The 13994-nt window shown below is 38.0% G+C and overlaps 2 protein-coding genes across 2 annotated transcripts; one reads left to right on the forward strand and one right to left on the reverse strand.

Moving 5' to 3' along the window:
- Positions 1-1414: 1414 nt before the first annotated feature.
- Positions 1415-5662, reverse strand: LOC129096529 (cytochrome P450 3A40-like). The gene is made up of 13 exons (XM_054605332.1): positions 5530-5662; positions 5326-5419; positions 4610-4662; positions 4339-4438; positions 4137-4250; positions 3888-3976; positions 3639-3787; positions 3401-3528; positions 3245-3308; positions 2987-3147; positions 2274-2500; positions 1978-2140; positions 1415-1706 (listed from the first exon to the last, which is right to left on the reverse strand). Exons 1-13 carry the CDS (start codon positions 5598-5600, stop codon positions 1617-1619), a joined length of 1503 nt encoding a protein of 500 aa, XP_054461307.1. The 5' UTR covers positions 5601-5662; the 3' UTR covers positions 1415-1616.
- A 541-nt stretch (positions 5663-6203) lies between these two features.
- On the forward strand, positions 6204-13046 carry LOC129095409 (cytochrome P450 3A30-like). The gene is made up of 14 exons (XM_054603833.1): positions 6204-6315; positions 6417-6510; positions 6597-6649; positions 6828-6927; positions 7608-7721; positions 7827-7915; positions 8814-8956; positions 9062-9189; positions 10191-10266; positions 10392-10552; positions 10627-10694; positions 11331-11489; positions 11859-12021; positions 12154-13046. The coding sequence occupies exons 1-14, from the start codon at positions 6224-6226 to the stop codon at positions 12253-12255; spliced, it is 1542 nt and encodes a 513-aa protein (XP_054459808.1). The 5' UTR covers positions 6204-6223; the 3' UTR covers positions 12256-13046.
- The last annotated feature ends 948 nt before the right edge of the window (positions 13047-13994 follow it).

The raw sequence follows: 13994 nt of genomic DNA on the forward strand, positions 1-13994 counted from the left end.
AGAAAAAAATTAAAATAAAGAAAAACCATTGAATGAGAACACAAAAACGGTGCTGCTACAGTGCAGTGTAAATTGCCTCAAATTCATGTTATGTTACAGTTTGAGAAGAATCCATGTCAGGCAATGGTACCAAAAAAACCAAAAAAAAAAACCTGTGGTACTAATTGTGCTAACATCAGAAATAGAAACCTACAGCACCGCTCACTGACGCGGAATTACAGACCAATGCGGTCATGGCTGCAAGCTCTCTTTCCTGAACGCCACATCCGGGCACCTCAGCCGATTGGCTGCGGTTGATGACGTCACACCAGGAAACTGGAGGTTGAGTTCAGTAGTTCCTCGAGATTTATCCACTGTGTGTTTTTATTCAGAACTGCTAATTAAATAGTCTTTTTTCTTTCGTGTGTTTCCTGGATTGCAGATCTGAATGAATCTACATCGGTTCAAATGGTTACCTTGGAATTAAACAAATATATAAAAAAAAATAGAAATTGATGAATCAGAAAAAGTTAAGAAAAGACACTGAAAACATACCCACAGGGATTACAGTTCATTATGTTGTTATTTTATCTTACAGTTTGGGGGCTTAACCAACATACTTGAAAAGGGTGCATTTAATTGAACAGTTCAGGTCAGGACACTGTTTTCAGTAAAAAAAAAATCCCTCGATCCCCAAGAACATGTAGTTGGTTTACTCATCTCAGTTTTTTTTTATCTCTACCCTCTGTTTATAAACATAGAAAGAACAAGGTGGTTGGAAAACGCGGATAACGGATCTGTGACGTAAGCAGGAACAAACTGGTAATAAACGAATACAGGATGAAATCAGAGCATCCACAGGAGTGCGCTGTTGTGATATAAAACATATAAACAGAGACATGCACACACAGTTAGTACAACATAAGCACACACAGCATTTAGTGCACTCTATTAATGAAATATATTGTAAAGCATTAACTCACTGCCTCGGCTGATACCTGAATAAACCCTTTTTTCTTTTCTTTTTCTTTTGGTCCTATATTTTACAGGGGGTGGAAAGACATACACAAACATAATGAAAGCCTGTGCAGTCAGCCTGCAGGAAATATGAGTACTTCCTTTGGTAAAGCTTTTGTTATCAGAGAGCTGTTTATTTAATTGCATGGTTAAGCAACGAGAAAATAGTGGGTCACTCTGTTATTTTGTCATTTCACCCGACCTCATCTCATGTGACCACATGTGACTGACAACATGTGACTTACTGGGGAATACATTTCCCTCCTATTTTTTTACATTGTATTTATTTATTTTTAAGTATCAAAATGTCTGTCATGCTTTTGTTGTACAACCAGATTTGGATCATTTGTAGCCCCAGTAAGTTGCATGTTGCCGTTCGATTGATCAAATCACAAAGAAGAATGACAGTGCCAATGAGGAAAACCCAAACTATCCTTTATTGTTATTAATGACTGACACATTATCCATTTGACCATTACTTTAGAATGAATATTGGTGAAAGCTTTAATGGGGAAAAAAAAGAGAATTTACTGATGCAGATGTTCACAAAACTGTACTATTAAGCTACCATGATATAAATAGAAATGTTGTTTGCATTCCTTTATCTCGTTGATTTTCTTTTAGTCCGAGGATTCAGAACGATTCACCAGCTTAAGTGTGATTGGTCGTTTTGGCATCACCAGGCCCTGGATGTCCATCTCTAAGGGGATCTGATAGGAAAGTGAACAAAGTCAACAATGCATGAAACATACAAACAGCTGGCAGTATCATAAAGGGTAAAAAAACACCCAAGGCTTCTGATCTTTGAACAGAAAGACCTTTGCTTTGCAACACTGATTGGCTATCTTTGGCATTATATAACCCTCAATATCCCAATCAAACTAGCAATAAATAAAATTTGGACGGCAATACACATACCCCATAAAAAGATGATTATTAATCACAATAAAAAAAAAGCAATAACAATCAGTGTTGTCTCACCTCAGTCTCCTTACACACAGAGAAGCTGAACCTCTGCATGGTCTCCACCATTGCTAGTTTCATCATCACCAGAGCAAATCGCATCCCAAGGCAGTTCCTTGGTCCTACCCCGAAAGGCATGTACGTGTAGGGATCAATACTCTCCTTGTTGTCCTTGCTGAACCTGAGGATGCACGCACATACAGGCGCACACACGCAACAATGTATCAGTAGGAGAAATGAGGCCATTTCCTGCAGAGCTCAGGTCTTTTCTGTGGCAGTTTTGTTCAACGTAAACATATAAATCCTTTCCATACCTCTCAGGTCTGAACTCCTCTGGCTCGGGCCACAGGCTAGCGTCCCGGTGCAGCGGCCATGTGGGTACCATGACAACCATCCCTTTAGGAATCAAGAGGCCATTTATCTCCACAGTCGCCTTGGCCACACGCTCCAGACGTGGAGCTATGGGGTACAATCGGAGAGACTCGTTGATGACGCAGTCTAGATACTCCATCTGCATCAGAGCCTGGTACTCGACAGGAGCCTACTCAAACACAGACACACACATGACCGTGACAAGACCGTCACGCTGTTATGTTGGGCAAAGTTTGGAGCTCCAACAGGCGCTGAAGGGATACGGTGATGGTTGATGGAGGCACTAAGGTTAAAGAAACATTGTTATTGTTCTTTATAGGGTTAGATCAGAAGACTGATACCTTATCATGTCAGTCTGGAAAATATGAGGTTACAGCCAGCAACCATTTAACTTAGCATAAAGACCACAGACACTGGCAACAGCTTGTCTGACCAAAAGTTTTTCTTAAAACCTGCCTAACCTTCCAGACCTATGCTAAGCTAACCGACTGCTGGCTGTAGCGTTATATTTCTCCAAATATATGAGAGTGGTATCAATCGTCTCATTGAACTTTCTGCAAGAAATGTCAAACTATTAATGATAAATAATACTACTAAGTTTAATGTGAAAGGGGCCAGTCATTATAATGTGTTCCTCTTCCCACACCCAACGCACCTTGTTTGGGAAGGTGGAGTCCACCTCCTCCTGCAGCCGTTTCATGACACGAGGGTTTGTCGCCAGATTGTAAGCCAAGAAAGTGAGAGAGCTGCTGCTTGTTTCGTAGCCAGCAAAGAGGAAAATCATTGCTTGAGAAAGGATCTCATGATCGGTTAAAGCTGGGGAGATAGCAAGGAGATATAGATTTAGAAAATCTTTTAGTTGTGCTTTCACGTTTGTGTAGACACTGTACGTGGCTGAGTATGTGTGTGTTACATTTGTTTGGTTCCACTTCTTTTTTCTGGGAGTCAATCATCAACTGAAGGAAATCCACTCGGCTCTAGAAGTAGACATATAAGAGAATAGCTGTGATTGTATTTCAGACTCTGCTGATGCAAAGAGATGTGGATGCACATGCACAGACAGTCACACCTTTTGGCTGCTCTGCACTCGGTTGGACTTGATCTTCTGCAGTGCAGCGTAAAAGAAGTCTGTGACAGCCGTAGGGAAAAAGGAAAACTCCATCTTCTCAAAAATTGGACCCATAAAGGGGAAGCAAGCTGGAATCAAGTAAAAAGCAACACATGTATCAATGACCCAGGGCAGACTGGCTGTAAACATTCACAAAACAAATTATGAATAGCTGCATTTTATAAAATGATTTATGTACCAACAATGAGGAAGAGAGGGTTAAAAAGGTCAAACTTCAGCATCTTCTTGATGTTGGTGACAAAAGGATCTGAAGAGTTGTTGAGTGAGTCGATGTCGACACTGAAGGCTGTGCTGGCTACTACATCCATACTGTAGGGTCCATAGTACCTAAAGGGGGAAAAATACACATCAGAGATTTTAAAAAAAGTTAACTTTTCATAACGCTTAACATTTCCTGAAATAAGTTGAAATTTATGGAGGTCTTTACTCTTTCGGCTCTAAGGGCTCGTCCTTGTCTGCCTTCTTTTTCATGCTGCTGGTCAGGTTAGCAGAGTGGTGCTTCATTATGTCAAACATCTGAGACACAGATAGACAGAAAAAAAAGGCTTACCGAAATACTTAAAACACACAAACTAAACGTAATGTGGCCTTAATAAACATTTGATTGCAAAAAGAAAAAGTTCTGTTCAACATGCATTGAAGGGCAGAGGAGGTAGAGAGCAGGAGGGGGCTGTACCTCTCTCAGTTTTCCAGAGGTGAAGGAGGGCGAGAGGACACTGCGGATCCTCCTCCACTGGTCGTCCTCAGCAATGGACACAGCATCGTGCAGTTGCCCGTTCAGACGGAAGTTCTGTAACAGAGAAACACATACCGATGATGAGGAGGGTTCAACTAACCACTACGGGTGACTAAATGTGTTACATAGTGAGTTTGCTTACTCTGCGATTGGTGAAGAGATTGTAACACTCCTTTATCAGAACAGCTTTTATCATGGCAGGATCTGTGATGCACAGCACGGGCTGACGGCCATCATAAATGCTAAATGAGATAAAAATAGAACAGAATATGAAAAGAAAAAATATTCAAACACCAGGTGAGCTTTTTATGGAGACATATCAATCACCCTTGTAAAACAGATACACAACACTATAAACAGAGACACTTTATATGCATGCAGAAACACACCCACTGTACAACAGGAAGACTTACCCCCATACTTTTCCATATTTCTTGTAGCAATCTGTGTCAAATACAGTGAATCCCTATGGACAAGAATAATAATATACAGATTACAAATTGTCCTTTTTTAACATGGTGCCAATATTTGTAGCATGAACATTTTTTTATTAAATATGAAGATATCGTTCTGTTAAATAACAATTAATGAAATATCTTTAAACACAGACAGGTCACAGAATAGAAAAAGGGAAATTAGGAATTGTCACTGTCAAAATGTAATAACAAAATTGTGATACTTTCTACACAAAGAAATAAAACTCTGAAAGGGCTATTACAGTAGTTCCACCTTTCCTAGGAGGTTTTAACCTGTGAAATTCATTCACTGGGATTATTTTCTACTAAATGTTTTTGTTGTATTTTCTTACAAAAGCAAGGTCACTGGATTAACCTGAGTAAACCGGGCATTGTTTCTGAAAAGCGGCTTAAATGTACAGATTTCTTAACTTAGTCATACATAACTACTGGGTCACTCCTTTTTAACAGCACTAGTTTCAGAGCAGGAAAAACAAGTCTTGATCAATATTATGTGTCAACTTTTGAGAAAGATTTTTACTTTAACTGATATTCATTAAAAATGTATTATTTATTTTTCCACTTAGTATGGTGTTGCACTACTCCAGTATTTACCTTCCTAAGCCTGTACATCTATAATGTAATGCTTTCTGAATAAAAAAAAGTTAACCAACCTTTTTATATGCCAACATAGTGCCGAAAAAAGGGATTGGTCTGGGACCAGGAATGCCCAATCTCTTAAATGTTCCATATGGCCAGCAGACATACCTGTCAAACAAAACAAATAAAAAAACAGTAAGAGAAGAGATTTTAATCACACAGACAAACTGAAATAAACACTACAAATAATTGGGTTCAAATATACTTTTAACACTTACACAAAGACCAGTGTGATGAAAGCAACCAGGAGGGTCCAGGTCTCAGTGGAGAAAAAGAGGGAGAAGCCCATCTCTGCCAGTTTACTCTCTTCTTCTCTTCTTGGTGACACAAACTCCACTAACAGGCAAAATCACTCACCGACGGTTTTTAACTGCAGCACTAACCTCTTATCGAGGTAAGGGAAGTGTGTGAGGGTTGAACCAATGGCAGTCAGGCAGTGTCATGTGAAACATTTACAGAATGAGACATTCAGCATTTATTATTATTATATCTGACTCTGCAACTTTAGGACTTAAATTATTATATTGCTTGTGTTAAAAAAGTTTGGACTCACGCAAAGTTTGTGGAAGAAGCTTAAAAGTAATATGATATATATCTTTAATATACTGTTAGAATATTGCTGTTGTTTAAATAATAAATGTAAAGACATGTACTCAGGTTTGTTATTGTCAATTTCTTTATTTAAAGATATTTATGTTTAAACATCTATATTTTAACATATTTATGTTTGACACAAAGACATGTCGAGGCACGTCCAGTTATTTATGTGTAGGCGGCAGAAACTCAAGCACTGTGTGTTGTTGTGGCTGCACAATAGTGGAAGTGGCTAAAGTTCAATGCAACACAGTGAAAAGAAGCCACACCTCCTGGACAGGCAGTCAGAGCGCAGTGCACAAGTGAGGTCACTCCAACATGGCAGAGCAAGAGAGAACCATGAGCTTTCTTCCTTTCTTCTCTGTGGAAACATGGATTCTACTTATCGCATTTATCTGCATTTTTGTCATGTAAGGTTTAGCCTTTTTTTAGAATTGAATTGAAAGTAAAGTGTTTGACTGACACTATGTCACTTTGAAAACATGATGTAATGCTTTGGTGTTCTGCATAGATATGGCAAATCTACTCATGGAATATTTGAGAAGTTGGGGATACCAGGTCCCAAGCCGTACATGTACCTGGGCACTGCGGGCCGGCACCACCGAGTATGTAAATCTTTATAAATCCTTTTTTTATTTTATTTAAATGAGTGAAGTATTAGTGACGATGAATATGTTTTCTCTGTTACCAGGTTTTCTACGAGGATGATAAACTAAGTGCTCAGAAGTATGGGAGAGTATGGGGGTTAGTCTATCAAGCTTTTTAAATAGTAGATATAAGACCTAAGCAACGAGCTACTGTCATGTAGTTTTGTGGAACACTTGGTTGCTTCCGTAAATTCCAAATACTCTCTCCTGCTGCAATGACAAGAATTTTACACTGAATGCGCAGAATGTAAATGTGTGTTTGTGTAAATGTGCAGAATTTATGAATTCAAGAAGCCAATCCTGGCTGTGATGGACCCCGAGATGCTGAAAACCATCCTGGTGAAGGACTGCTTCACTTACTTTACCAACCGGAGGGTGAGAAGAACTCACAGGATTAACAATGAATAGTACTAAATACACTTTAAAGTGGTACAAGTTGTGAGAATGTGTTTTCAAAATGGGAAGTCAAGTAGTGGCAGGTCCTTGGTTTTAACCCTATCTCAGCTAAAACATACTGTAAACCAATTATAACGTGGCATTTCAATTCTTTTTTTTTTTTTTTTTTTTTTTACTTAGGATGATGTTATTCTCTAAATACTGTCTGCCTCCATTCACTACAATGGACGGATGGACGACCCGCGAACATTATGCTGCTGGCAGGGAGGCATAAAAAAGGGTTTATTTCCCAAAGCAGCAGAACACTGGGGCCCTTTAGTTTAGCAAAGGTTACTCAAACAGGAGTAAATATTTGCAAATGTACGAAGTTTGTTGCTCTAATGGACTTAACAGCAGCGGTCTATTTGATATTACTAAAAATAAAATCTACAGTGCTCATGTTTATTGAAATAAACTCAATAGTGTGGCTCATTTATGCATTTTGAACAGTTTTGGCACGGCTATAAAGCACTATGGCACAGAGGAATCAACGATATATGAGGCTGGGGCTACACAGACAATAGAGTTTTGTTAAGGGTACTACTATGAACAGCTTTTCCACAAATATGTACAATTGTAAACTCACAAATACATGTGTACTGACCACTTTGCCTATTTAGAATATCCGTCTGAATGGGGATTTATATGATGCAGTGTCTGTTGTTGAGGACGATCATTGGAGACGGATTCGTAACATCCTCACACCCTTCTTCACCTCTGGCCGTTTAAAGGAGGTAAAAGTTGGCAATTTTCTTAACTTCTTCAACTCATATGAGGGTACATTTTTGGTTAAATCTTCACCTTTAATGTACTTCTGTTAATTTTTTCTTTTGTCTAAGATGTTTAACATCATGAAACATCATTCCAGCAAACTGACAGCCAGCCTTCAGTCCAAGGCGCACAATAATGAAGTTATTACTGTAAAAAAGTGAGTAATACCATATAAATGGTTAACAGCTGTGATTGTTTGTTGTAGAGGTATTGGGAGGCGGATTTTGTTACCTTTGGATGGAGCCAGGCTAGTTGTTTTGTGCTAAACTAAGCTAACTGACTGCTGTAGCTTCATATTTATCATACAGAGTGGTATCAATCTTCTCTGAGGGAAAGCAAATATGTGGGCTTCCAAAAATGTTAAACTATTCTTTAACAAATGAAAACACAAACTAGAATTTGTCATCCGATTTGAAATATTTGACTAAAAATTGTTTGTGCCAACTGTTTCAAAACTTCCCTTTTCGAACCTAAGTTAGATCACAGTTGACAAAACCAAAACCAAGAAGTTTATTATTTTAATACCTTTCATAATCATTTTATGAATTGAACTGTATGCTTTTTACAACCCTTATCTTAAGCTTAGCAATAAGATTAGTGTCAAACCTTCATTGCTGTTTAATATGAAATGTGTAGAGTCTGGGAATGGAGGTTGAGATAAAAAATTCTGTTTGGAAATAAAAACATGTCATTAAAGGTCGACTATTTGAGACAGACCCTAATCATCTAGTCTCCACTATCCAGGCAAACATTCTCCTAATCCTATATTTATTAACTTCGATAAAGTATAAGCAAGCACTATTTGAAGCACTAGACACAGTGTAGTATCTTAATTATAAAAATAATAATCTTAATAATTACATAATTACTGTACATAAAATATACAAAAAGATTGATCTGTATTTTAAATTTCAATGTTTATAGCCATTTGAGCATAGAAGGTTTCCTCTCCTTTGATTAAGAAACAATTTTTGTAAACATGAACTAAACCTAGCAGGAATGCCTTTGCAGTGTCTGTAACACTATTAAACGGATCGATGATGTGTGTATTCCAGCTTCTTTGGACCTTACAGTATAGATGTGTTGGCGAGCTGTTCATTCAGCGTGGATGTGGACTCCATCAACAACCCCTCAAGTCCCCTCGTCTACCATGCCTCCAAGATGTTCAGATTCCCCGTGTCTGTGTTACTTCTCCAAGGTACATCCCTGCTTTTCCATGACACCTTTCATTTCTCTATATTGATGTGAAACAGCTTGGTTCAGTGACTTAAATCATAATTGTTAACGCCCTTTTCCTTTTCAGGGTTTTTCCCTGTACTTCTTCCTCTATTTGAACTGATGGGTCTCTCCATATTCTCCAGGACCTCTACTGCGTACTTTAAAACGGTTCTGGATAAGATCAGAGCAGAACGCGCTAAGAGCTCCAACCAGGTCAGGACAACATACAAGGGTGACGAGGCGTAGGCAATGTGGATGAAATCTTCTATTTCAGTATGTTTAATCTTATGTCAGGATAGATTTCTACTGTATATCACAATAATGGAACATTTTCAAGAAGTTCAGTAACAGATGACTAAACAGTCTCACCTCAAGATCTGTTTTATAGCTGTTGTGGAGCTTTTAACCATATCTGTATGGACTCAAATATAATGTCAACCATCACTTAACCCACCAGAAGTGTGGCAGTGTCTGTACATCTGCCGCCCTCTGCCTGTTTTTCTCTATTTTGATGTGTTCAGGGCGTTTCTGGGCGTAAACCTCTAAAAAAACAAACACCTCAAGGTCCGTTTTGTAGCTTTTCTGAAGCTTTTCCATCATATCACATAATCTTCAACATCAGACAAATGTTTGATAATCAATCAAACGCTGTTTCCAAGGTCAAGAATACACTTTGAAACACGCAAAGCACTCACCAAAGCACATGATCACAACCACATCCCTGAACTCACACTTCACTCTCCTCCCATCTGTACACAGATACAGTTCTCTGATCTGTAAAAAAAGAGAGAAAAAAAAAAGCCATTAAGCGCTTCTTGCCCTCTTCCATCACCGTCCCCAAGAAACTTTGGCAATGACTATGGACTCATTTTCTTTTGATAGTACCGTGTTGCGTCTATGTTTTTATAAAAGCACCACATCAGGCACTACATCAACCTTGAGGAGAGATTGTTTTGCCAACTGGCTTTTAAAGGAAAACAAAAAACATCACCATTTATTGATAAAATAACAAGACGGGCATGAGTTCTGTTAACTATTCTAGTCGAATAATCACAAAAATCCTGTGAATCCAAATATCCCCAATAGTCCAGTGCTAATACTTTTGCAACATGGAGCCAAATCTCTGTCATCTCATGGTACACAGTATGTTGCACAACGGTACTCAAAACATGCGAGATGACAACATGCATACTAATTATCCAACCCTTTTTCAGAATTTTAGAGATATCCTTCAAATTATGATCAACTCTCAGACTGCTAAGGAACCCGTTAAAGAAAAGCAGAACAAGGGTAATTAATCAGTGGCGTCACACACATACAGAAGCACAAATGTACACTCAGAAATATTCACACCAAAGGTTTTAACGCTGCCTTTAATTTCCCTCCCTGTTCATGCATTTCTCCTGTCCTGACAGGTCTCACTGATCATGAGATCCTATCTCAAGCCACAATATTTTTGTTCGCTGGTTATGAGACGAGTGCCACCACTCTCGTTTTCTTGGCCTATAATTTGGCAAGAAATCCTGAAATCATGAAACGCCTGCAAGAAGAGATAGACTGCACTTTCCCTAATAAGGTAAACCAGAAGTTTGAGGTCCGGGAGTCATTCATTGATGAAACTTTATCAAACCGTGATTTGTTACTCTATAGGGTGCAGTCCAATATGAAGATCTGGTGCAGATGGAGTACCTAGACAGTGTTGTCAATGAAACTCTGAGGTAATGAGCATTTTATTGTGCTAGTGGGTGCTAACATGCTATTAATGAAAAAAAGTGTGCATGCTAATGTTAAGCAGGCAATATTCACCGCTTATTTTAGCGTGTTAGCATGCTAATTTAGCTAATTAGCATTAAAGATTAAGAAAAACTGAGGTTGATGTGAATGCCAATAGTTTAGCAGGTGTTTGTTAAAAAACCAAAGTACTGAACAAATCAACATTTTTGACCTGATGACGGTTTTAAAATAAAAGTCTTGGGATCACCAAAATGATTCCAATTCATCCACGGGGTGACATGAATCACTTCACCAAATTCCACGACGATCCAACCAATATTTGACGAGGTATTTTAGTCTGGACCAGAACATTGCCACACCTGAAATCATGCCACTAAGAGTTGCAAAAAAAAAGAAGAGAAAAATGCTTCTCTTGACAAAAGTTCCCCTTTTTGAAATTATAAAAAGTACAACAAGGGCTTCAGATTTACCCAGTCATTGAAACAATAGCAAAAATCACAAATTCTAGTGCAATGAAAAATGTATTTCAAACATACAAAATTGGGTACAAGTTTGTGTATTGAATATTTACTTAGATAAATACATACAGTATTTTAAAATAGTCTTGTTTTGGTCAATAGGCTTTACCCTGCAGCTGCACGTCTGGAACGAGTTGCCAAAGAAACGGTCAAGGTCGGTGGAATCACAATCCCAAAGGATATGATTGTTATGGTTCCAGTCTACGCTCTTCACCGAGACCCTGAGCTGTGGCCGGAGCCAGAGGAGTTCAAACCTGACAGGTTACTGCCACAGTGTATATATGTGTACTGTAAATATGTGTATAGTATTTGTGTGCTGTAAATGTGTGTATAGTATGTGTGCAATGTAAATGTGTTGATGTGTGTGTACTGTAAAACCTTATTCAAGGATTAAGTTGTAATAACTCACAAGAGTACACATTTTTTTTTTTGGGTGGACCAAACTGTTTTGAACATTTCAAAATGACTTAATCACTTGCATCAGTGTGCTACAACATATTTGGGAGTGATTTCTTATTAAGATTTGTGAATGCATTACTAAAATTAATTACTTTTGTAGAGTCCATGTATTAATATAAAAATGTAAAAATTACATCTTATTTTCTTTGTTGCTGCTTTGTTGTTTTTCAGGTTTAGTAAGCAGAACAAGCAGAGCATCAACCCGTATACCTACCTGCCATTTGGGGTCGGACCAAGGAACTGTATGGGGATGCGATTTGCTCTGGTGATGATCAAACTGGCCTTGGTGGAAGTTTTGCAGAACTACAGCTTCTGCGTCTGCGGAGAGACAGAGGTGATTATATATAAATACATACTTAGGTAGACATGGTCTACATGATTGTTATTACACAAAGACACGTGGCAAGCTAGATTTGTAATAAGAGAGATCACAAGTTTTGATTTAGTGAATTTGTCTATTCCACAGATCCCTTTGACGCTGGATCCTATTGGCCTCGTTGGACCCCTAAAACCAATCAGGCTGAAGGTGGTGACACGTTCAATCACCTCAGGAAATGTGTCCAACTAGGATGTACTCGGAGAGAGCTGTCTCTCAAGGCTGAACTATCTATCTAAATGTATAATTTTTGTAACTGAAAATGCTAGTTGAAATTTACTACTATAAATGTTCAATCTCTACCAAAAGTTTGTAATCTCACCTGAATCAAAACAGACAGAGTTTTGAGCAAGAACATGACTGGAATGTATATGTTTTTATATTTAACCGTTTTGAATATCAAAAAACTAATGAATAACCTTTTGGGGTCATTTTTGATCCAAATATGTTGCCCTCCAAATGTGTTGAAGATTAGATGAAACTGAAGAAGAAAAAAAAATCAAAATGGAGGGAAATTGCAGATGTCAAAAAGATCGGCAATGAATATATTCACATGAATGAATATACTTTGTGTTATACCTAAATTATCAAAATGATTGTATCATAGTTACGTGTATCAAAACAAATAAATGGAGATTTCTTTTAGATACCATTAACTGGTGGCTAATAAAAAAAACCTGCCTATGATAAATATTTCTTCTCTGTTTTAGTCCGATCTTTAGAGAAGTATGGTACAGTGGGTACAGAAAGTATTCAGACCCCTTTAAATTTTTCACTCTTTGTTTCATTGCAGCCATTGAAAAAGTTCATTTTTGCATGCACTGTGAGCTGTAAGGTCTTATATAGACAGGTGTGTGCCTTTCCTAATCAAGTCCAATCAGTTTAATTAAACACAGCTGGACTCCAATGAAGGAGTAGAACCATCTCAAGGAGGATCAGAAGAAATGGACAGCATGTGAGTTAAATATGAGTGTCACAGCAAAGGGTCTGAATACTTATGACCATGTGATATTTCAGTTTTTCTTTTTTAATAAATTTGCAAAAATTTCTACATTTCTGTTTTTTTCTGTCAAGATGGGTTGCTGAGTGTACATTAATGCGAAAAAAAATGAACTTTTTCGATTTTAGCAAATGGCTGCAATGAAACAAAGAGTGAAAAATTTAAAGGGGTCTGAATACTTTCCGTACCCACTGTATGTGTGAGATAATACTTTGTGAAGCCGGTGAAATAGTTCATCCAAGTCGGACACAAGCTCATATCCATTTTCACAGATACAATTTGGATTTGCATGTCTATGAATTTGAGAAGGAAACTAGGGCACTTTTAGGACACCCCATGAGTACATGGAAACTAGTAGAGAGTAGAGGTCCAGTAAAGGACCAGCAATTAACCCAGAGGTCACTGCTAATTACTGAGCGACATGACATTCCAAAGTTGAATGGAAATGAGAGGGTAAAAACACTAATTAAAAAGTAACAGAACAACTGAAACCAAAGCACACCTATGTGCTTAATGACCAGAAAAACAACTAATGATGCAATGCTATGCAATATCCCATCTAGGATTACTCAGATAAATGATCAGTTTACCACTACATTAGTCATCTATGTGATGACTCAGTTGTATGAAGCTGAACTTTCTTTCATCCCGTCCTCATTACATTTTTTTTGTTTGTTCTCATCTGCAGCAAGGGTTGAAAAGGGCAATGAGTGTTGTATCTTGTACACACTATAAAACCCCTTGAGGTAAATTATATGACGAAAATACTGTATTAAAGTGTTTTTTTCTACGATTTCGTTGTCCATGGAGGAGCAAATCAACACCTCTATGGAACAATTAAAACATTGTTCAAACAGTATGTATTACCAAACTGTTGGATTGGAGTATAACAGATAGGCTTTTTTGTTTTCCTGGTCACTCGGTGTAAAAC

The sequence above is a fragment of the Anoplopoma fimbria genome, chromosome 9 (assembly GCF_027596085.1).
Source record: "Anoplopoma fimbria isolate UVic2021 breed Golden Eagle Sablefish chromosome 9, Afim_UVic_2022, whole genome shotgun sequence".
Classification (NCBI taxonomy): domain Eukaryota; kingdom Metazoa; phylum Chordata; class Actinopteri; order Perciformes; family Anoplopomatidae; genus Anoplopoma; species Anoplopoma fimbria.